Here is a 24,549-nt window from a genome sequence, read left to right on the forward strand (position 1 = left end):
ACTCAATTTGGATTCCATTTTTTTTATTTATAAAGCAATTCAATTCGTGTATCCAGATTAATTGATTTTGAATCAATTCTAGTACTACATAGGTTATTAATTAATTAGTTCAAACTAATATGATGATTAATCGTATAAAATTAATACGCGATCAAATCAATTTATAATAATAAAAATTAATTATATTAATAAAATGTACTAGCATATTTAATTATGAGGTTATTATATAGATACATTTGAATTCAAATATAATTATGGATTAAATGTATAAAATTAGTTTATGATGAAAATGCATCAAAAATCTAATTTATATTAATTTTAGTTAAAATAAAACATACATATATAAAAAAATTCAAAGCATATGTTAAAATTCAAAATGTTTCTTATATTATTTGAATTCTTAAATTTATTTATCTATTGTTTGTAATATCAATATAAATTGAATATATATGTATATCAAATATAAAATGGAAGGTTATTTTTTTTATAATTTTTCAAATTATAAATATAATCAGTAGATCCTCAGTTTCCTTATAATTGAGTCATTTTTTCTATTTTGGGAAGTTTCCTCATAGTTAAGAGTCATTTTCATATATAATACTAATTAACATTTCTTCTTGCTCTTACTTGTTCATTCTACTTTATTCATTTTCTATTTTTTTTTCTCTCATCCTCTTTTCTCTTTCTTATTTTTTTATCTATCTATTTAACATATTAAATATTTATTTTTTTAATTTTGTGCCAAAAAAATTAACTATGAGAGAATAAAGGGTGTATATAAAATATTGCACCTATGTCCATTCTACTAATCTTGTCCATTAGGTTCTAGGTCAATTTTACATAGCTTACAGGATAATCAGGTTATATTTTTATTCTAAAAATCAAATTTCTAACCTTTTAAATTTTATAGGCTATTGGGGTCGGCACATAAGTTTAGTCTAGACTCTAGACTAACATCCCTATATAAAGTAAAATATACTTCATCGCTTGATGTTATAAAATTACATTTTGCTATTTAAGGATATTCATGATTTAAAGTTTTATATATTTCTTATACTTATTTAATTAAATGGAATATATACATTATTAGGATAATTTCTTTGTACTTCTAGAATATATACGTTAGCATTCAGAATATCTTCATTTCTTTGTACTTCTGGTTCTAGCACTACTGTAATAATTTTAGTCGAAGAACTACGAGCATCCACAATGGATACCCTAGTGAGAGTCCTAGTGAGAGAATTAGTAGTTGTCAAATTAGCATACTCCTTTTTTCTGCAATGGTGGAGTCCTATTGGGAGCCCTAATGGTGCCCTATCTATTATCGATTTTTCATTTCAATATTATTGTTTTTTAATTTTGTTTTTAATTACTAAAATACCAAAATATATAATACTCCATCCATCCTTCTGTAGTAGAGGCATTTCTTTTCGGCACGAGATTTAAGAAAAATTGTTTTAAATGAGTTAAGTAAAAGGAGAATAAAGTAGAAATGAAAAGGTAGAGAGATGAAGAGAGAGTAAAGTACTTTTTGCCAAAAAAAGGAAATGACTCAGCTAGAGTAGGACAACCAAAAAAAGGAATACTACTCAGCTACAGAGGGACGGAGGGAGTATTAAACACCACAAATTTTTTTAAAAAAACTACATTACTTAATTAAAAAAAACTACATCATACGCCAAAAAAAACTACATTACTAAACTAAATTACTAAATTAAAAAAAAAGCCTAACTAGTCATCTAAATTTAACTTCTGGCTCAAATTCTTGATCATCCTCTCAGTCCTCTGTCGTTTTTCCGGATCGGTTTCCTGATGAAGACTGTTTTGTGCGTCAAGTATAAACCTATACTCAACCACCTCGCTAAAACCACCAAACTCCTCGATCGATGAGGCCATGAGCTGAGCAGACGGAAGAGGCGCAACCTGCGGTGGGAGCCGATCCAGACGCGGTCGCCTTCGCATTCCCTTTGGCCTGGGCTTTGGCAGCCTTGGTGCAAATGGGACGTCTAAAAGTAGGCATAGGCGTGGCGGAACTCCCTTCCGACTCAGCGTTCAGATCCACAGGAGATGGGCCGCTGCTCGTGTAACCGCTAGTGGCAGTATTCTTCGTATGCTTCGCAGCTGAGGATCCAATATGTATCCCTCAGTTGAACTTCGTCTTGTCCTTCGAGATCAGTCAAACATTGTACATCTTGAACTGCCCGAATTGCGAATGGTACTCGGACATCGGCTTGTTGAGGACATCCTCCATGTTCTCACCGCTGCCCCTTGCGTCCCTGTTCTTGTTGTAGATATAACAGAAGTTGTTGACGTGGAGCTTGATCCGATCCCAACACTTGCGCAGCTGAACCTTGGTCCGCTTGTACGCCCAACTCGGTTTCACCTCGTTATATCTGGCCTCAATGCGATCCCACATCCTGGACGAAGTCTGGTTGTTGGCGCATATCGAATCCTCCGATATATCGACTCAACACTGAGCCACCTTCACGTACTCCCAACTCGTAGTCAGTACGCCCTGTTGCGTACTCTTCATTGGGCTCGTTGGATAGGAGTGGGACTGGGACGGATGACACCTTTTCCTTTCGCGACATCTTCTTCTTCCTCCTCGGCGGCTCAGGGGCAGGAGGTTTCCCACAACTAAGCTCCATGTCCTCAACCCGATACGCGTCGGTATTGAAGAACGGATCGAACTCAGAGTCCGAAAGGTAAGTGGACCCTACGTATCCAGGCGTCTTGACCCGGTAGTCTTCGTAGCCGGGCCACCGGGCACCGCCGCCTCCTCCGTCAAACATCGGCATATCGTTGTCGACGCCATGGGGGGTTTGGGAATTGACTCGGATCCATTCTTGAAAGTGTGAAAATGAGAAAAGAGAAGAGAAAGTGAGTAGAGTAGATAGTATTTGTGTGTGAAAAGTGAATGAGGATTGGGTATTTATATTGGTTTAATTAGGGTTTAAAGAATTTTAAAAAAATAAAAAATGCAAAAACCGAAGAGATCCGGCTCGGGCGCGGGGCTGCAATGGATGCCTGATCGGGCACCCGATGGATCGAGCGCGAGATCGGGACAACCAATCTTTCGGTCGCGCAGCTCGGGCTTGGGCACTTGCGGTGGATGCCCGAGGACGCCCGAGCCCGATCTCGGGCGATATCGGACATCCAATGTGGATGCTCTAAGGTCACGCTTAACTTCAACTATCATTTTTTCCAAAATTATATACATATAATCGTTATGCAACACAATACTTCTTTATAACGAGTTGGTCCTGCTACAATTGTGAAACGTGATTGGAGAACACCAAATGCACATTCCACATCTTTTCTACATGCCTCTTGTTTCATTGCAAAATATTTTTATCTTTGGGGTAAGAGGCTCTTGAATTGTTTGCATTATTGTATCATTTTTAAGTATATACCGTTGACTAAGTAATTATTCTTTTTCTTGAATAACATTATGAGTTGGAGGAGTAATACCTTGAGTGAGATTATAGAAAAGATGAGATGAATCTAACACGTTGATGTCATTGTTGCTGCCGGGTATCCAAAATAATCATTACATATCCAAAGATCATATACTCTTCTCCAACTTCGAGGATAATTGTAGGTTTTCCACTACGACCCTAATGTGGACCACTACACCCTGTAGAACAATTTTTTTCATTTCCAATACATACAATCTAAATTAACATACAATCCAAGAACAACCAAATGCATACAATCTAAATTAACATACAATCCGAGAACAACCAACTGACCATACAACTAGAACATAATCTTTGTACTTTAATAATATTGGAGGATCTGGTTATGATTATCAGATAGATTACGTTTTTCATTTTGTTATTGTAATTAGTTGTTCGTGTTTTAATTCAGTATTTAAATAAGAATTGATTGATTTGCACTATATTTTTAATTTTTGCAGTAGCATCATATTTAAAATTGTTCTCCATATTTAGTGTTATTCCATAAAAATCAAAAAATTAAATTAAATTTAATATATAATTAAAGAAGTTTTCTACACTAAAATGAGATTTAGAGATAATCTAAGATACACATTATTTGATAGTAATCCTAGGTTGATATTCTATAGTTTTTCCACGAATTATGCCTAATCCTCATTTATTTCGCCCAATCAAATTGCAATTTAGCAAAAATCGAAGATCAACTAATTATGCACACCCAACGTACGATTAGAATTCATATATTAACTTTTAGCCGAATAAATTGAAATACCTAAAACGCAAAATCGAATTAAAAAATACTTCTAGAATCTACACATAGAAAAATAAATAAAGGTTGACAGTGGAATCGAAGAACATAAATATAGTATATATTATAATCTTACGATTAAAGTATCTTTCTTAAGCCTAACTAAGTCTAACGCCATCCGCAATGGGGCGGACGATGGCACGCCCGATGGCGCGCATCGTCCGCGCCCGCCATCATCCGCCCCATTGCGGGTGCGTGACATAGGCCGCAGACGATCGTCGCGCCCTATACTAAGGGCGCGGAGTATAGCGCGGACGATGTCCATCGTCCGCCCCATTGCGGCCTACGCGGACGATGGCCGCGGACGATAGGCCATCGTCTGCCCCACTGTGGGCTACGCGGACGATGGTCGCGGACGATGGCACGCGTTTTTTATTTTCTATTTAAATCTCGTTTCTCATTCATTTGTACATACGAACATATCGACTATCTCTTTACATATTCTCTCTCAACATCCAACCAAAATGAATCTCGGTGACGACACCAATAGTTCTAGTTTGTCTGAGTCCGGTAGTTCGACGTCAGAAGCATTAGATGCAGCCGTTGAAGAGGCCATGACGGCATGCTATGCGGCAATGCAGCGCGAGGAGGAGGCGGCGGCAGCGGCAGCGGCGGCTGAGCAAGTCCATAGGCCTATTCGACATAGGACGTATGTCCGACGCGACCACCCTGAAGCTCACAGACGTCTGGTTGAAGACTATTTTGCCGATCAACCACGATGGGGCCCGACAGTTTTCCGCCGCCGGTTTTGAATGTCGCGGTACCTTTTTCTCAGCATTGTTCGGACATTGTCTTCACGTGATGAATACTTCACGTTTCGGGAGGACGGCATCGGCAAAACCGGCCTTACACCATTGCAAAAGTGCACGACTGCTATTCGTCAGTTGGCATACGGCACCACGGCGGACCTTTTTGACGAGTACCTTCACTGCGGGGATTCTACAGGCCGCGAGTGTCTGAAGCGCTTTTGTCGGGGGATAGTAGAGGCCTATGGCGACACATATTTGCGCAAGCCGACTACCACTGATTGCCAGGGTCTGATGCAGATGCACGAGACGGCGCACGAGTTTCCTGGGATGCTCGAGAGCATCGACTGTATGCACTGGCAGTGGAAGAATTGTCCGACGGCGTGGAGAGGCCAATTCACAAGTGGATACAAGGGCAGCCACCCGACGATGATCCTCGAAGCCGTCGCTGACCATCGACTCTGGATCTGGCATGCTTACTTCGGCGTAGCCGGGTCGAACAACGACATTAACGTCCTCAACTCGTTCACCCTCTTCACCGAGCAATGTAACGGCAACGGCCCGGCCATCGAGTTCACTGCCAACAGACGCCAATACCATATGGGGTACTACTTGGCCGATGGCATCTACCCACGGTGGCCAGTTTTCCTAAAGACGATCAGCTGCCCAATTGGTGAGAAGAGGGTTTTATTTGCGCAAAAGCAGGAGTCGGCGCGGAAGGATGTCGAGCGGGCATTTGGTGTGCTCCAATCACGGTGGGCAATTGTGAAAGGGCCGGCTCGTTCCTGGTACAAGGAAGTCATCGCCGATGTCATATATGCGTGCATAATCATGCACAACATGATAGTCGAGAATGAAGGCGGAAGCATCACCGATTGGAATGAAGATGACCGTTCATCTAGCTCGTCCGGCACGTCGACCGAGACACCCGATAGAGACTTACCGTTAGGCTTCAATGAGGTTCTATCTAGACAGGCATCAATGCGCAACCAAGCAGCTCATGAGTGACATGATTGAAGAAGTGTGGGCTCGTAACTACCGTCGCTGAGTTTGCATTTTTTCTAATTCGTATTGTAATGTATTAATTTTTATTAAATGAAATGAAGTTTTTGAAATTCGTATTTTAATTTATTAGTTTTTTTAAATTCGTATGAATTTTGTAAATATTAAAAAAATGATGATGTGGCGCGTCATAGGGCGCCCCACTGTAGGTGGGGAGGTAGGAGGATAAAACTGATGACGTGGCGCGCCTTAGGGTGCCCAATGCTGATACCCTAAACAAGGACTGCCTCACCTCGCCTTATCTATCCATCTGAAAAGAGTGATTTGCATCAGTTACGTGTAATCTAACTGAAACAACACAGTGTTAAAAGTGATGCATATTATAGAATATTATCATACTCTTTTATAAACGGCGATGTTGTATTAGTTTTTACTATTAATTAATAAAATAATATTATATTGGGAAAAGGTAATTTAAATAGAATATAGAGTAAAAGAGTGGCTGTTAAAAATAGTAAATTAAGTAGCTTTCGTAACTCTATTCAAAACAAATAATTTCATTGATATATTGTGATAGTCAGACTAAGATAAAATGAAAAGGAAATGTAAGAAAAAGAAAAGGTGGGAGATGATGAATTGTAAGTGGATGATTAGTAAAGCTTCTGAGCGTCGCTTGTGTTTAAACCGAATACAGACATTTTCCACCGCTCTCTCTTATCCATACCTTCCAATCACTATACTCTCTCTCTCAAATATATATATAATATACATATATATATAGAAAGAGAGTGTGTGTGTGTATATGATTGGTTGAAAGTTGAAAGTGTACATCCGAATTAAGGGAAGGAATAGTTGAAGGCGGTGGTGTATTCAGATTTTATCCATATTAGAGATCAGTTGGTCTACAATATTTCTATTTTCTGTTTAATTTTTTCGTCTTATATGGAGTATTACATTAATAATTCCATGCAGAAAGGTTAGTTGTAGTTTAAATTGCAATTTTTCTTCAATATAAATTTCAAACGAGTTTGATGGAGTAGGAAAAGTATAGAGTAGTGATCAATTGTGAATGATATTAGAAATGCACCATTCATATTCTTAAAAGGGGTGATTAGGAGGAATGGTTATCCACTTTTATAAAAATGCGATAAGATTATTACTAAGTTGATTTGAGATAAGATTTAGATATTTTAACACGTTTTTGTATGTGTGGAGTGGAATGAACATTAGAGAGGTTTATCATAGAATTGGCTCGCTCTGATACCATGTTAGAAATGAGTCACTCGTCTCCTTAAAAATTCTTAAAAGGGAAGAGGGTTATCATAAATTATCGTAGCAACTGGCAGAACCTGTGGCAATCTTTTATCTAATAAATGCATCCCTTCAACAAGTCGAAGCTTATTGCACGTATTAGGTCTAGCATTACTACGGTTATCCAAGTAGCGGGTACCATCAAATAATATTTAATGAATTATCCGATGATTCACTGTTTGAATTAGTTCATATTTATACATGACGGACTTAATCTCAAGACAAGCGCGTTTTAATGGCTCAAACAATGAGAACGTTTTTGTGGTGGATTGATAATTTTCTTCTGCAGAAGAGTAAGAGTTTGAGAGTGTTTTATAAATTATAATTATAAAATAATGAAAATGAAAATTATGATTTATATATGAAATTGAGTGCCTATTGGACGAAATAATTAAGTTGTATAAGCATGTGAGGAAGATACAATCTAAATCAGGAAATCAAATACTCCTATAAAGTTATCAGTGAATTAATACTAGTCACGCAAGATATGTATTAAGAAAGCCACATTAAATCTTCCCCTTTTCAGAAGGTAAGACGGAGTATGTAATAAATTTACTGTCAGAGCCAAATGTGAATTCGATATGTAGATATGTGTGCGTCAATATTTTTTTTACAAACAAGAGAGTTCTACACGAAATAAACTCCACAGCCCAAGGCTTATTTTTTTTTTGTGGGGGGTGGTGGGCCAGGGGTGTTACAATTTTTTTGTTTGAAAATAAATTAAAAAATAATATATGCAACTTGTATAATAATTATTTGTAGCTATGTAGCTGTGTAACTCAGAAAAGAACATTTAAATCGTCAGCTTAATTTTGTCATCACTAAAATTCTGTTTTCATAATTTGGAGCTAATAAATCGTCAGTTTAATTTCATTAATTTTTTTAAAAAACATTATATTCTTTTAAATTCGGATTCCATGCTTCCAACCCATCATATAAAACATTTTCAAATTAATGTAAATTTATAATCGTGAAGGAAAATTCTACTACTCCCAATTAGATGCTTCTACTCTAACTAAGAAATACTAATACTACTACTACTACTACTTTCAATCACTCAATTCCCCTTTGCTGTGAATGTGGGTGAAGGTGAATTATATATACTTTTTTTTATTAATTTAATAGTGCTATTTATTTATTTTTACGATCTCTTTCAATTTGAAATATACACAAAAGGAAGAAAAAGAAAACGTTGGGCAAGAAAGGAGCTTGATATGAAATGAGAACTGAAAAAATGAGATGAAGGTATGGGGCATTTCTGTCTTCGTATACAGGCTGGCTCATTTTTTTATATATATAAAAATTTCCAAGTTTTTTTGTTTCACATTTCACTCCAATCATATTGAGTATTTTTTCTATTCTCAAATTTTGAATGTTGGAGAATCAATTTTAATATTTTTCTAACAGAAATTAATCATTACGAAGAATAAAATAAAATTAAACACAAAAGGAAAAAAAAGGCTGTTACAACGGTGATTCATTTCTTTAGTCCCACCAACGTCAGCACCTTCCAATAATTATACTCCATATTGCATCTCATATTTTAGGTTCAATTCGTCCATAAAATATAATCTAATTTAAGGATGACACAAAATCTAATAAATAATTGATAAAATAAAAGTAAAATAGAGAAAAAAAGATGGTTGATATATTGTTAGTAAAAAAACACTCAATCTCGTTAAAGAGAAAAAAACTTAAAATAAATGAGTTGGAGACAATAGATCAAGTTATATTTAGTTGTAGGGTGTTGAACAGTTTGTAATATTACAATCGATGAAATATTGATATGAGCTTGACAGAGAATGGTGGTATGCATCCTCGCATGAAAAGGGGCTTTGATAGTGATATTCTAAGTGATTACAAGGATAGTTTGGGACGTAACAAACAAAATCACCTTTAAAGGGTTTCAATATAATTGGAAGTTTGAGAAGAAACGCTCATTCTGGAGACTTAGCACTTGGACTCGAGGTTGGTGCCACAATTCCCCTTCTCATCAAAACAGATGAATGATGAGTGGAATGAAGCTAAAATTTGGAGAGAACCCAAAAATCAATGAAGAGACAAGAGTTATTTAGGAGAGCTTGACAGACAAATCAGAATTCAAGAAAATGATTATTAGTAAACAAAACTCATTCTTATATCAAAACCAAAACTAAACTGGAACCATTAGATTATGATGATCAATCGCTTAAATTGCTCCATGTGACATATTTATATGATTTATTTTATGTAGTAAAGGTAAATTAGGGATAAAAGTCAATCCTTAAAAATTTTTAAAAAAAATTCTAAAACTTAAATTATATACTCCCTTCGTCCCCCATTACTTATTTATCACTAGTTTTCTTTTTGGTTCGTCCGTCAATACATGTTGCACTTACTTTTTACTACTTAATGGACCTACATTCCACTAACTCATTTTCACTCACATTTTATTTTATAAAAGTAAGATCCATATTTTACTAACTTTTTCACCAAATTCCATTTTAAAACTCATGCCGGGTCAAAGTGTTATACTTAATGGCGAACGGAGGGAGTATAACTTTCTCAATTAAATTATTTTTTCACACACCATATATCAAATTAACGGTAATTCTATGAGGATTCGAACAAAATCTCAATTGCATGTGTTCCGGTGAAAAAAATTGCTCAAAGTTGTAATTTGTATATTTCTATAATGATTTACATATTCATGCTCCTCATTGCATCGCTATGATGCCCTAAGTCAATGTGCTTAATGCCCTAAATTCAATGTACATAATGCCAAAAAAATTTAATGTTGTGTTTTAGAATTTTGCATCCAGTATTATGCACTGCCCTAAGTGCATTTATGTAATGCCCTTAGTACAATTAATTGCATTTAATACTCTAAGGTGGTGTTCGGTTTGTTAGATTAAATAATATCAAGATATAATCTAGGATTGAATTGTGAGATTATTTTAGTCATAGGGGATTAGCTATGACTAATTATCACATGATTATCCATCTAGGATTGAATTGTGAGATTGAATCTCATGAACCAAATACATTACATATTTAATCCTGGATACAATCTTGCAAACGGAACACCCTCTACGTGTTGTATATGTGATGCCCTAAGTACAATGCATGTAATGTCTCGAGGGCGGTGTATATAATTCTAATAAAATGTGTGTATTTTTTAATCATATTTATACATAATACAGTTATTAATTGGGCCATGTTATTTAATGTCCTATTAACATGTAATTTACAAATGTCGGATGAAAATCTTAGATCTCCACCATTCCTTTTTTAATCTAAGAGTTCATATTAAGCCTTAGTTTTAATACTCTTCCGTCCACAAAAGAATAGACCAATTTATAAATGACACGAGATTTAATGTTTAATTGGTAAAGTAAGAGAACGAAAAAATGTACTCCAGTGGAAGTAGATTTTGGAGTCCAGATTATTAGTTGCTAAAAACTTTCCTTATATGTAGAATTGGTCTAATTTTAGTAGATGACTCAGAATGATAAAATAAGTTGTGAAAATCATCAGTTGTGATTTATTTAGAAGAATTTAAAATTAGGGCGAAAATCATCAGCTGTGATTTATTTAAATTACGACTACCATCGATAAAATTGATTGCTCTGCAGATCCACTAGTAACTAATTTATTGACAATTTTTATTAATTCAACTAATTTTATTTCTTAAATGTGTTACTAGATGAGATCAAGAACATTATTTTATAAAAAAATAGCACACATTATACTCCATGTACCGAATTAAAATAATATTATAATTTTAAAATATTAAAATTGTATGAAAACGAACTAAAGTGGTCATTGTTTTTTCTAAAATTAGACATATACATAAAATTCCACGTCATATATAATTCGCGTAAGCCGACGTATATACCTCAACGGCAGCAAGATTTAAAGATTGTAACCAAAAGAATTTTTTCTTATAGAAATTAGAAAATATTAAATTTGTTAGGTTCTTAAAACTATTTAAGTAGTACTCCTATTTAAAGAAGTGGTATACAATGTCATTCTGAATTTTTTTTTCTAAAAATATGTTATCCTGAATAAATAGATGGTCAGTAAGTACGACACTACTAACGCAAGTTGACATTTAGCTGCCGCAACAGGTCTTTTTCACCAATTGATTGAAACTCTTTATAAGAATAGTAACCGGCCGCAACAACACCAATAACCTAGTTATTGCCAAAATAGGCAAAAGCAACTCGTACTCCCTCATTTCTATTGAAAATAACTTACTTTTCTTTTTAGTTTATTTTAATTAAATTAATTCATTATTTAAAAATAAAAACTCTTTTATCTATACTTTATTCCCTGAATTTTATCTTATTCTCACCAATTATTATACAAAATAAAACTTTATAAAATCTGGTGCCGCCCAAGGAAGGAGTCATCCTCCTTGGGAAGAAGGAAACACTAAATTTGTACTAGTTCTTCCTCCCCCCCCCCCCCAAAATATTACTCCCTCCATCCCATTAAATATAAAGTATTTATTTGATTTATGACATCGGATTTCATATAGTGTTGTTTTGTGAATTATTTAAGAAAGAGTAAAGTAACAGAATGAGAAAAAAATGTAAAATAATAAGTTAGTTCTTTTAGGAGAGTTTCATTTTTAATAGACAACACAAAAATAAAGTATTTTATTTTTAATGTGACAATGAGACTATTGCTATTTTGGAATTGTTCACCATTTAAAAGTATGTTAGTATGTTTTAGTAAATGAACTTCATACTCCATTAACTCATTACACTTATATGTATACTCCTTTAGAAAATAGTCTTATTTGTGGACGACACAAATTTTAATGAGAAATTGGTAAAGTAAAAGAGAAAGAGAGTAGGTAAAATATGAGAGAAATAAAATGGATAAAGTATGAAAATAGGAGATATAATATTCTCTACAATATTCTCTCTCTTATTTTACTCTATCTCCATTCTACTAACTATTTTAAACTCCCCCCGTCCAACTTTAGCAGTCTCGTTTTTCATTTTAGTCCGTCCAACTTTAGCAGTCTCGGTTTCTATTTTAGTCCGTTCCACTTTAGGATTCCTAGTTAGAATATTTAATACTCCCTCCATCCTTGAAATTTTGTCACATTTTTTCATTTTCGTCCGTCCCACAAAATTTGTCACATTTCACTTTTTACCATTTTTAGTAGTGGATCTCATATTCTACTAATCAATTCTCACTCACATTTTATTATAGAGTAAAGGTCAAAAGTAGTCTTAAACATATGACGTTTTTACGATTTGGTTATAAACATTACGTTTTGAATTATTGCATCCTACACATTTGAATTTGGGCCAGAATCAGTCCAAAATGGACGGCTCCGTGAAAACAAATGGTGAACGGCTGTTTAGCCGTCATATAAGCATTTTAATTAGAATATTTAATTATTTCAAAATAAAAATTATTAGTTTTAAAAAAATAAAGTAAATTATCACTTTTATTTCTCAATTCATCTTCTTCCTTCTTCCTCTTTCAGGCACGCAATGAAGTAAATTAGCACTTTTATTTCTCTTTCATCTTCTTCCTTCTTCCCCTTTCAGCGACGCAATGAAGAACCCTAGCTATTGCAGTGACTCAAGTTTATCAGCAGTGAAATTGTGCCTTTTATGAACCCTTCCTTCCATGAATGCTTCACGATTTTGATTAAATTGATTTCTAATGGACCGAATTTGAAGTGATTGATTGCTTGAGGTAAAAAAAATAAGGAATGCGGATGGAATTGATGTGATAAATTTTAGGATTTTTCTACTTTTCCTTCGATTTGGTCGATCGATTTCGATGTCATCGACTTGGTTGGTTTCTATTCGGTTTCGTCGCCAAAGCCGTTAATGAGAAGGATGAAGGAGGCACAGGCCAGGGCTAGGATGAGCCAGTCGAGGCCGAGCTAGGGGTAGTCGCCGGCGGATTTAGATTTGGCGAAGTTTTGCTCGGATTTGATGTATATGACGGCGGTGATGGCGAAGGAGAAGCCCTGGGCGAGGAAGACGACGATGGGGATGAGGTTGTAGGCGAGGTGCATGAGGCCGGTGGCGCCGAGAGGAGGAGGGCAATGGAGGTGAGGATGCCGGCGACCATTACTTCGGGGAGGGCGAAGGAGGGGTTAGAGTATTTCATAGTATTTGATTAATTCAATTTCTGTATTTTCATTTTATATTTATTCTAAATAAAATTGAAGTAATGATTTAGCTGCTAATAATCTTACTTAATTGGGTCAAAATAGCTTAACTTTCATTCACTGTTTGTTTTCACGGAGCCATCCATTTTAGACTGATTATGGCCCGATTTCAAATGTGTAGGATGCAAATTCAAAACGTAATGTCTATGACCAAAATCGTAAAAACGCCATATGTTTAGGATCACTTTTGACCTTTACTCTTTATTATAAAACTAATAATACTTTAAAAGTAGGACACACATCCTATCAACTTTTTCAACTCACTTTCCATTACATTTCTTAAAATCTGTGCCCGGTTAAACTGTGACAATATTTAAGGGACGGAGGGAGTAAATGGTAATAGGTCACACAGTCCATTATTTATTCCACTCACATTTTATCATAAAACTAATAGCAGTATATAAAAATGAGATTCACATTCTACAATTTTTTTCAAAAACTTTTTTTTTTATATTTATTAAGATTCACTTATCTTAACGAGTGCAAAAAAAACAAGCGCTTCACTTATCTTAAGACATAGAGTATTAATTTTATAGTAAAATGTAATTGAAATATAATTAGTGGAATATTATATGATCTATACTGAAAGTAGTAAAACAGTAAATGTGAAATTTATTGTTGTAGAAGAAAATTGTAATATATGATGATTTTTGGTGGAGAGAAAGTTGTTTTTCCCTTCAATTCTTATCCAGCATCGAAATAAAATTAATTAAAAAATAAAATTTTCATATTTTATATATTCCTCGTTCCTATTAAACGTAAGAAAGGAAAAAAAAATTTATTTCTATATTTATTAAATTTCACTTTCATTGTGCCAAAAATGACTTCACAATTTATATGTTTAAAAATTATTCTAATTTTAGCATTTCACATTGGAAAAGTTGTATTTTGACACCGCTAAAACTATAGTCTCTACTTCGCTTCTGTATGTATCTATAATGATTAATGAGCATCTGTTTTATTTGTATATAAGCAAGCAAGCAAGCAAGCAAGCACTAGTTAGCATCTTACCTCCTCCTTGCCTGCAAAAGTGGGCTGGAAAAAAAAGAAAAGGATGATCCACTGTCTTCCCACTCAATTTTTCATTCCATTGTAATTAGTGAGAGATCTATCTATGAAGAAGAGAGCAAAATCCAAAAATGATGTAAAACAATCCTATCTCTCCTCCTCAACAACCACAACCATGAGAGAGAGAGAAGCAGATCCACCCAAGAAGCAAGTGAGAAGAAGGCTTCAGACAAGAAAACCTTATCAGGAAAACCTCCTCAACATGGCCGAAGCCCGCCGCGAAATCGTCGCCGCCCTCAAACTCCACCGCGCCTCCATGAAACAGCAACAGGTTCAACCAAGGCAGAATCCGCCTTATCATGTGTCTTCTTCCTATCCGGCTCCCCCTCAGCCTCTACGGGATTTTGAAAGTCTTGATTTTGCTCTGCCGACGCAGGCGCTGGGGCTGAATCTGAACCTGCATGACCTCATCACCGCGCCTTGTTCGGTTTACTCATCTCCGTTCACGTCTTCCTCGCCTCCTCCTCCCCAACTGCTGGAGAAGCCGGATGGCTTTCAGTTCTTGGAAATTGGAAGAGAGGAAGAGAGGGAAGAGGAAATTGTGAGCTCGCCGTTTGATGAAGTCATGGAATTTCCGGCATGGCTGATTGCGAATGAGAGCTGTTTGGAGCTGCAGCATCTTCATCCCCCAGATTTCCTTCAGGGCTCTGTTTTGCCATGGTAACAATTCTTTTCGCTTTTTTTTTATTTTTATTTTTGTTTGTTTAAATCCATTTTAATTCAATTAATTAATTTACGGTTGGCGGTGGATAGCAAGATTGGCTTTTGGTTGATTTATTCATTCATCGGATAAGGATCGGTGATAGGTGGTTTCTGGCTTCTTCTCTTACAATTTATTTATTTATTTTTTAATTTAAAAACTTCTTATATCTATGTGTTCCTGGAAAACTGATGTTATTTTTGTTCAACAAACGCAAGAAATTTAATCATCTAATTTGAGTTGTGTTTTTTCTTTTTTTCTTATTTTTTTACTACTGTACTAGTGAGTATGAAAAAAATGTTAAATTATGGAAATTTTTAAATGAGAGTAAAACTTTTATTCTGAATAATTAAATTGATTCTCACTGCACAATTTGCACGCACGTATACCTGGATTTGGGATTTGAGGCAAGTTAGTGAATTTTATTAACCAGATTTTCCATTGAATTTCTAAAGGAGTTGAGTCTTAATTAGAAAACAATTGTTTTTTCATTTATTTTTGGATAGTCTGCTTCATATATAAAGCTATGAAAATACTGTAGCCAATACATTGTATTGTTATATAATATTCTCTTTTTACTAGATTTGAATCAATTTATCAGACGTTGTAAATGAATAGTGCCGAGATACTTGTGGTAAACCAGAGTGTATATAATACTCTCACATAAATGATATACTAGTATTTATAGAATTTTATTTTAGCGGAGTTATCTGCCATACCAAATATAGGTTTAATGTTTTTTTTTTTTTTTTTTTCCCAAATATAGGTTTAATGTTTTAAACTGATATATTCTGCTTTTTAAAAAATCTATTGAGGGGTTGGATACCCATAGCACAATTTTCCTAGTCATTTCTCAATACTAGTACAAAACTTATGGTGTGATTTTATTTAATCTGACAACATTAATTCAAAATACTATGCAATTTAAGTCTTTTCAGTGCCATGAAGTTCCGTTTCTTCGTGGACTTCTTATAGCCTCGAGTGTAATTTATTAAATTTGTCCTGGAAAATATATTATTATACTTATCTCGTAATTTATAGTGTCCAACTTTCATGATCGATCTATGATTAAATTAAATTAATCATACTTTTTTTTGGTTAAAATTGCAGCATGGAGATTGAGGAAATTGAAGGAATGGATGGAGATTGGTTGGCTTGAGAATGTTTTGATTGTGTTTCTTTTTTTCGCATGATCAAATATATATGCGTGCTCAATATTAATGTGGGCGCTAGGAATTTTTTGAATTTAAGTTTATAAACTAAGTCTCTCTATTATAATTATAAACGTTGTTCCCATCTCGTATTATAAAATAATACTATTGTGATATAATTTTATGCAGTTAATATACTTATATATGCATCAAGTAATAGTGGTTCGGATTTTCAAGAAATATATGGCAACATGTAAAACAATTTCTTGATGGCGAAGAATTGATTTTGCAAGGTGATCTTTATATATTTATATGCTATCCTCTTTTTTTTCTTGTCTCGTATTTTTTTACATTCATGAATTGGAATATATATTTATGAAAGTATGAAAATGGTTACTGTTGTATTTGTATCAAGTAGGCTAAAGCTTAAATGCCATAATACTATATAAGGCTTTATTAATAGTTGATAGGAAATGGGCCTGCTCTAAAGATGTTTAGCCCATTATTGCTGCATGATCATGTCTGGTTTAAAACAGTGTGGCCAAACTTTTTATTAAGTATTATTAGACCAAAAGTATCTATCGGTGGATCCGGTGATTATTCTCCGTGCTGATTTGCAGGCACTTCAAAAGATGAGACAACTGATCTAAAAATGTTAAATTGCTCAATACCCAAAAGCAGTGATCAACTTACCAAACTTTAGTCACCAGTAATTCAACTATAAAAACACATTACATTATCTTTTTTTCCTATTTATAGTCACTCAACTTTTATCGAAGCGCCATCCAACTTATATTCTTGTCATCGAGATGATTTTCCACCATATACGTCGTCTTAAGGCTGTGACGCCCCAGAAATTCCGCGCCAGGATTTGAAGCATAATTTCTTTTTCTTCTTTGGAAATGAAGGAAATTTTTTTTTGAGTTGGAGATAATAATTTTCGACATGGAGCTCAATGGATTTTTAGCAAGCAACTAGTTGAATTCAATTTCAAAGGATGACTTAAGTAGCATCTCAATTTCAAACATGTGGGAGAGAGAATTTCCACTTGGGTAGAAGTGCCAACCTCAGGATCAAGATCGTACACGCATAAAAACAGAGTATGGCAATAGAAGGTTACACCTGGAAGTAAAAGTAAGCGAATGAAGGAGTTACCCTAAGGAACTGTGGGAAGATCTCACATTCGAAGGAAGATCGTGTGTGGCAGAACAGTGAGATGTCAAGGATAAGATCACAGGAAATCCCACGACGCCCAGTCATCGTGGAAGTACCAAGATGTGTTAGGATCGGGAGAAGGAAAAATCCCAGGAACAAATGATTGAGAATGATACATCGATGGTTGTACAAGGATGATACAACCTGGGTGACAGTTGATCGCCTCACTATGCATAACCACTTTGCAAAAATCAGACAAGTTAGTTGAGTTGTACGCATCTTCGTAAAATACAAGTAATTTTCACATTAGACAGATTTGCAACTAGATTTTGGAAGAATCTACATGATTGGTTTCAAGAATTTATTACCACCGATAAGGTGATGAAGTGTCAAAGCGGCCGTAGGAAACGCCCGAAGACACGATCGAGAGCCAAGGTGCTCGGTATAGAAGGACAATTGGGAACAAGTTTACCAGAGATAGAGTCTGTTCATAACAGCACCTGTCAAGCAAATAGTGAAATGGTATCGTATGAAGTTTCACTCGGAGAGGAGCTTAGACCACCCTCTATGGAACGAGGTCAATGAGAGAAAAGTAGATGCAATAATTATCAAATGGCACCACCACTAAACTTGAAAATTTTCACGACATGCCCTTGTCCAGAAAGTACGAGTTTAATTTAATATGTGTATTCCATCGAGAAGAGATAGTCATAAATATGGACTAGGAATTCCAAGGAGGAGTCAAAAACAATTTCAAAGAATACAATAATGGAGAAGTAAGTAATATTTTGATGAGGGTGTTAGGGAAACACCATAGAAGAAATAAGGGGCAATGTGGAGGAGGAATCTCTCGAATCATACAAGTAGAGCCGCGCAAATTTCGGGACGAATTTTTTTTAAGGAGGGTAGAATGTGACGCCCCAGAAATTTCACGCCAGGATTTGAAGCATAATTTCTTTTTCTTTGGAAATGAAGGAATTTTTTTTTTGAGTTGGAGATAATAATTTTCGACATGGAGCTCAATGGATTTTTAGCAAGCAACTAGTTGAATTCAATTTCAAAGGATGGCTTAAGTAGCATCTCATTTTATCACGTTGGACAAAGTACTAGGAATTTGTGAATCAAGATATCACCTTGGAAAATACAAACATTGGGAGAGGAAATTCCCAGGAAATTGCAATTGAAAGAAAGTCAAAAGGATCTCCAATTGAAAATAGAAATAAGAGAAGATGCTAAGAGTTATCAAATGATATACTACACATATACATAACAGAATGTATGGACGTGTATAATGTTTATGTATGCATGGGAATTTTCAAGTCATAATTTAACTCTTTCCCAAACAAGAAATTCAAGAGATACACTTTACAAGGAAGAAGTCCATCTTTCATGGAAAAAGGTTACATAAGAATTTTGGGGAAGAAGACATATCTTCTTTACAAGAGCTATCCTACATAGAGAACTATAAAGGGGCAATGAAACAATTGCTATGAACTACAAAAATCCTTGAGGATTTCCTCCACACCCATCTCGATTCCATACACCACTCTATGCCAAGAGGTCAATTTGTAGTCTCCTAGAGATAGCATGAGTTGTCCTTCCACCTGTCAAGGAAATTTCCAAAAAATAGTTAGATTCCCCATCAACAAAACCCAAGGAAAAAGTTTATTCATGAAAATGGAAAAGCATGAAATAAATCTTGAAGAAAGTATCTCCTCCAAGCTTAGGAAGGAACAAAGTGGCATAAGAGAAATGAGCTCATCAAGAGATCAAAAGGGGGAAACATGACAAAATAGAGAGTGAGATCAGCCATGGGCCACTCTCCCAAAATTTCACCAAGTTAGGTATGGAAGCCTATTAAGAAAATATGAAAGGGGAGGCAACCCCTAACTGGATTTGGAGAATCCAGCTTCCAAGGATCAACCCTCACTAGCCAAGCACTCGGCTATAAATACCACCCATCACCACCCTCTTCCGCCCACTTTTCGACTCCCAAAGGTTCAAGGAACAAAGGAGCAGCAAGGGAGGAAGGTGAGGCAGCGAGATAGGAGCAGCCCCGCAACCGAAAGGAATCACCGAGCAATGTAATTACCTCAACACCCCATTTTGCATCATGTGTAGAACAACCACAAGTAGTAGCCAAGAACTTAGAATTTTCCGTAGGAATCTCATCTCATAGCAACAATAAAAATGACTCAGTGATTAAGAACCAAGCTTGTTACAAGGCAAAATAGGCTGCTTGAATCAAATAGTAGGAACCCAACAATAAGTAAGGACTCAAACCACCACAGTAGAATACATATGCAATAAGGCATCATTTGTTCCTCCCCAAATGGACTACTGCCCCAAAAGAACTTAAAACTTAACAGAACAAGTAAAGGGAAAGTGGGGGAAGGGACTTAGCTTAGGAGAGAGAGGCTGCCGGGCGATGGAATGTCCGGCGACAAGGTCGCCGTCATGACAGTGGTGGCGGTGGAGCTCGAAATGTATGACCGGAGGAAAATACGGCAACCATTGTTGACGGAGGTTCACTGAGGAGGCGACACCTCCATTCGTGGGCCGACAAAACGGCGGAGCGCGCACCGGCGCTGGACGGAGGGAGACGGCGTGAATCACCGGTGAGAGGCTCTGATGGAGCAGCCGCGTACCGGCGGCGCAAGGGCGACGGCGATTTCGCCGGTGAGAAGGGGAGAGTGCTGCTGCTGCTGTGTCTTTCAATTTAGGGATCTGGAAATTTAGGGGAATTGGAGAAGTGGAGTGAAGAGGAAACAGTAGAGAAAGGAGGCAGAGACGATGACGCAGAGGACGGCGAGATCACCAGTGCCGGAGATGAGAGTGCGAGAGAGATGGGAGTAGATCGGAACCGCCGCTGTTCTCGTTCAATTTGAGAATCTCTAATTTGGAAATTTGGAGAAAGTACTGAGAAGGGAGAAGAGACCGATGGGGAGTATATGATTGGGTTGACTTCAATTTTAATTAATTGGTTTGGGCCCCTAATTAAATTGGTAGTAGTGGCCGATCACTACTTTAGTTTGGGCCAAGAAGTGTTAATTGTTGGGCTAGGTCCCATATAATAATTGGAGTAAAGTGGATTGCCTTAATTAAATGGTTGGGCTAAGTATCATTCTTTATTTGAGAGATTGAATAAAGAATAAATTGGAGAAGTAAGGAAATTGTAATTCAGTAAAGAAGGTGGGCCGAGAATTATTTAAGCTTGGATGGACTTGATTAATTGTAAATGGACTACAATTTAATTTAGCTTGGGCCTATATGAGTTAAATGGAGTGATTAGATATTACTATTTAATTAGTGGGCCAAGAGATTAATTGTTGGGCAGAGATTTTAAATATTGTTGGATTGAAATTAATTTAAGAATCGAGTTGGAGCTTGATAAATTAATTCCCGAAGATGGAAAGTGATGAAGTGGGAGACGCGAAAGCCGACCGGATTTTCACCATGGGCGGCCGTAGGAAAATTCAAGGAAAAGAATTGGGAAGGATTTTCCAAGAATCCCTATTTTTTTTAATAAGTGCCCAAGTAATTATTTTCAAGGAAATAGAATTTCTCCGGATTTAATTAAAGTAAATAATTAAATTCTGCAGCGTAGTGAAGCCGAGGTAGGATTAAGAAAATCCTATAAGCCGAGACTAAGATATAAGTGCTACCCAATAGGATGCATGCATTCTTTTCTCAAGAGAAATAGTTCAAGTACTAATTAGCATGTTACGTTGTTTTTTGTTAAAAATGCTATTTTTGGCTGGGAGGCCGACGAGAGAATTTTAATTCAGGTGTAAACGTATCAGGTGGGCTTTCTTTTAAATATCCAGCACTATAGTGTGGATATAAAGCAAATACTTTTGAAGTTATGAAATATCATTTTTCTCAAAATGGAGATGTGTTATTTTCAAGTTGTTGTCATGCCATAAAATGTTTGTTTTTGAGGCCTATCTGTTGGACTGTATGTTTGTTGGTTTTGGCTACGCCAAAACGTTTTGATTTGAAATAGAGCGCGCGAGGGCTGTGAGCCATCCAAGAGGGTTGGCCGGCTATGGTGTCCGCGGAAGGTGGCCACCTTCTCGGTACGATGGTACGATGAATGATGAACGATGAATGATGAATGATGAAAGAACTTAGTATGCGCAGATGAACTTTTAGCTTACAAAAGAATTTAGTAAGCTCGGACCTTTTAAGAAAAACCCCGTGTGTTACTGTGATGGATGACAACTATATAATGTATGCTTTGATTTTCGACACGTGTCCACTGAGTACTCATGTACTCAGCCCTGCATGTATTTATAAATGTGCAGATTAAGCCATAGGGTGGAGGCGTGCTGATCAGAGTCGATGCTACTTAAGTAAATAAGTGTGGATCTCTCGACGCTTCGTGTTTTCATACGCGAGGTTGTTCTTTGGACTCTTTCCGCTGCAGTTTGTCATGAGAGTATAGTGAACTCTCATCATCGAAACTCTGATTCATTTTGATGAAATGCCATTGTTATTCAAATCCTTGTAATCGAATACTTAGATTTTATCTTATCATATTGTTTGACTTTTCAATGTGCAAGTTCTATCCTCATTTCTTCCCTATTTCTTTAAATCCTTTTATTAGTCGCGATTTATCCACTTTTGCTATCCTTAGCAAAGTGCGGTCGTGACAAAGGCACTTCAAACGTTTAGATTTGATTGAGATATCAATAGCATATCTATACATATATAAAAGAGAATTTTGAAGATAATAACAAAAGTGTTATTATGAAATTTTTAATGAAACTAAAGAAGTGGAAAGATTTAGTATTTATTTTTGTGAGAATTAGGTGAAATGGAAGTTGAATGTTTTTAAAAAAAAATTAAATTAGAGAAATGATATGCATACTAAATTGCATAAGTGCCAACATTAATAAAATGATTGAATTTTTGTTAATGGTATTAATAAAGTCCAACTTTTTATGAAGAAAAAATTATCAAAAATATAAAATTCAATAATTTTGGAGACGGATAAAATGAGGAAAATAGATTAATTTAGAAAGCCGGTTACACCAAGAATATATCTAAACTGCAATGTTGATCAACTCCAGGAAATCCTAACAACCAAAACTGTAAAACAGGTAACTTAGTAGTCTTATTCCTCAAAATGGAAATAAAAATTGTTATACGTGTATTGTCAAATAGGTAAATCCCCATTAATTTAATCTAAACGCTTTTAATCACTTGAGTCAACGCGCTCCGACAATTCAATTTTAACTTCAACTTCAACATCATTTGGTCTGTGCCCCACCCTCTCACTATCTATACATAAAACACACATGATTATATATCAGTATATATATGTAATCATGCATGCATTATGCGTACACACACTCCTCAACTAGATCTCTTCATTTAATTTCATGCGCTTCTTAATTTTATACAGACGGCGAGGCGAAGTGCAATTCAGTTATTAAGACACTTCTCCTTCAACTAATGAGTCAGAAGATGGAAACGGCCGAAGCTAAGTACAGGGGCGTGCGGAAGCGGAAATGGGGGAAGTACGTGTCTGAGATACGCCTCCCGAACAGCCGGGAGCGTATATGGCTCGGCTCGTATGACACGGCAGAGAAGGCGGCGCGGGCTTTTGATGCGGCCCTCTTCTGCCTCCGAGGCCACTCCGCCACCTTCAACTTCCCGGACGACCCTCCCGCCATTGTGGGCGGGCAGGGGCTGGATCGGTCCGAGATCCAAGCGGTGGCGCAGAGCTATGGGAATAGCTATGGCGCCGCCGAAGATGGGTTTCGGGCTCAGGCCTCCGGTGATGTGGATTTGGTTGATGAATCATTTTGGAAAATGGTGGACATGAATGGTGGACAAAATGCGGGCTGCAGTTCGGATTTTGGGCTGTTTGAGGAGCCCAGTGAAATGTACATGGATCCAAATTATGAAGCCAGGGTGTGTGAAGATGAAGATAAAGATGAAGATGAGGTGGAGGGGAGTTGTTATCTCGGCCTTTGGAGTTTCTAATATTTTGTATCATAGGATATAGGTTATATATGAGCTGTTTTTTTTATTTCTACTAGTATACTATACGTGTATTCCTTTTTTAAGGATTACATATATGTATGTCTTTACAAAGACTTCAAAGTTTTCAACTATATAATAAGACTATTTATTCTTATTAATTATTGCTAGTATTTTACTTGTATGCATTTTGAAATTTGAATCATATTTAACTTTTATTTCTTGGAAGATATTCAAACAAAGAAAACCATCTATATCAACAGTGGAGTTTGGAAATCAAACCTCATATCCCCTCTAATCAATTTAATAGTATGTCTTTGCGATGGGGTTGAACTAAACAAAATTTTGTATTTTGACTTTAAAATACTCCCTACTTGTTTCCTGAAAATAGATGTGATAGTATATTTCTCCACTTAATAATTTTTCTATGGCGATAGAAATATATACACATAGAACCACTTTAATTTTATACTCTCCTCATCTATGTTACTTTATTCGTTATGTTACTCTTATTTTACTCTTTCTACTTTAACCTTTAATATATCAATTTCTTAAATTCTGTACCCAAAATAAATGCTAAAACACTCCAACTACCTTGGAACGGAGGGAGAATAAAACTCACTCCCTTCGTCCCACAATAAGAGTCCTATTTTGCCATTTCCATCCATCACACAATAAGAGTCCTATTTCACTTTTACCATAAATGATAAATAGGTTTCATATTCCACTAATTTAATTTCACCCACATTTTATTATAAAACTAATATATATAAGTGAGACACATATTCTACTAACTTATTTAACTCACATTTCTTTATATTTCTTAAAACATGTGCAAAATCCAAATAAGACTCCTATTATGGGACGGATGGAGTATATTGGTCGATAGAAGAAAAAAAAATGAGATTATTTTGTGTGATAATGAGTAGAAGTAGCAAAAGAATGAGGATTCAATGACTAAATATTGATGAC

At 35.8% G+C, this 24,549-nt stretch overlaps 2 protein-coding genes across 3 annotated transcripts; both read left to right on the forward strand.

The window, feature by feature from the left end:
* Nucleotides 1–14,543: 14,543 nt before the first annotated feature.
* On the forward strand, nucleotides 14,544–16,564 carry LOC121804763. Of its 2 annotated transcripts, none has more exons than XM_042204418.1 (2): nucleotides 14,544–15,240; nucleotides 16,391–16,564. In XM_042204418.1, exons 1-2 carry the CDS (start codon nucleotides 14,627–14,629, stop codon nucleotides 16,437–16,439), a joined length of 663 nt encoding a protein of 220 aa, XP_042060352.1. In that variant the 5' UTR covers nucleotides 14,544–14,626; the 3' UTR covers nucleotides 16,440–16,564. The 2 variants fall into 2 exon arrangements, with proteins under 2 accessions (XP_042060352.1, XP_042060360.1); XM_042204426.1 differs by lacking the exon at nucleotides 16,391–16,564 and adding an exon at nucleotides 15,334–15,396.
* A 6,494-nt stretch (nucleotides 16,565–23,058) lies between these two features.
* On the forward strand, nucleotides 23,059–23,580 carry LOC121803646 (ethylene-responsive transcription factor ERF017-like). Its single transcript, XM_042203312.1, has one exon. It carries the CDS (start codon nucleotides 23,059–23,061, stop codon nucleotides 23,578–23,580), a length of 522 nt encoding a protein of 173 aa, XP_042059246.1.
* Nucleotides 23,581–24,549: the final 969 nt, after the last annotated feature.

The sequence above is a fragment of the Salvia splendens genome, chromosome 1 (genome assembly GCF_004379255.2).
Source record: "Salvia splendens isolate huo1 chromosome 1, SspV2, whole genome shotgun sequence".
NCBI classification, from domain to species: domain Eukaryota; kingdom Viridiplantae; phylum Streptophyta; class Magnoliopsida; order Lamiales; family Lamiaceae; genus Salvia; species Salvia splendens.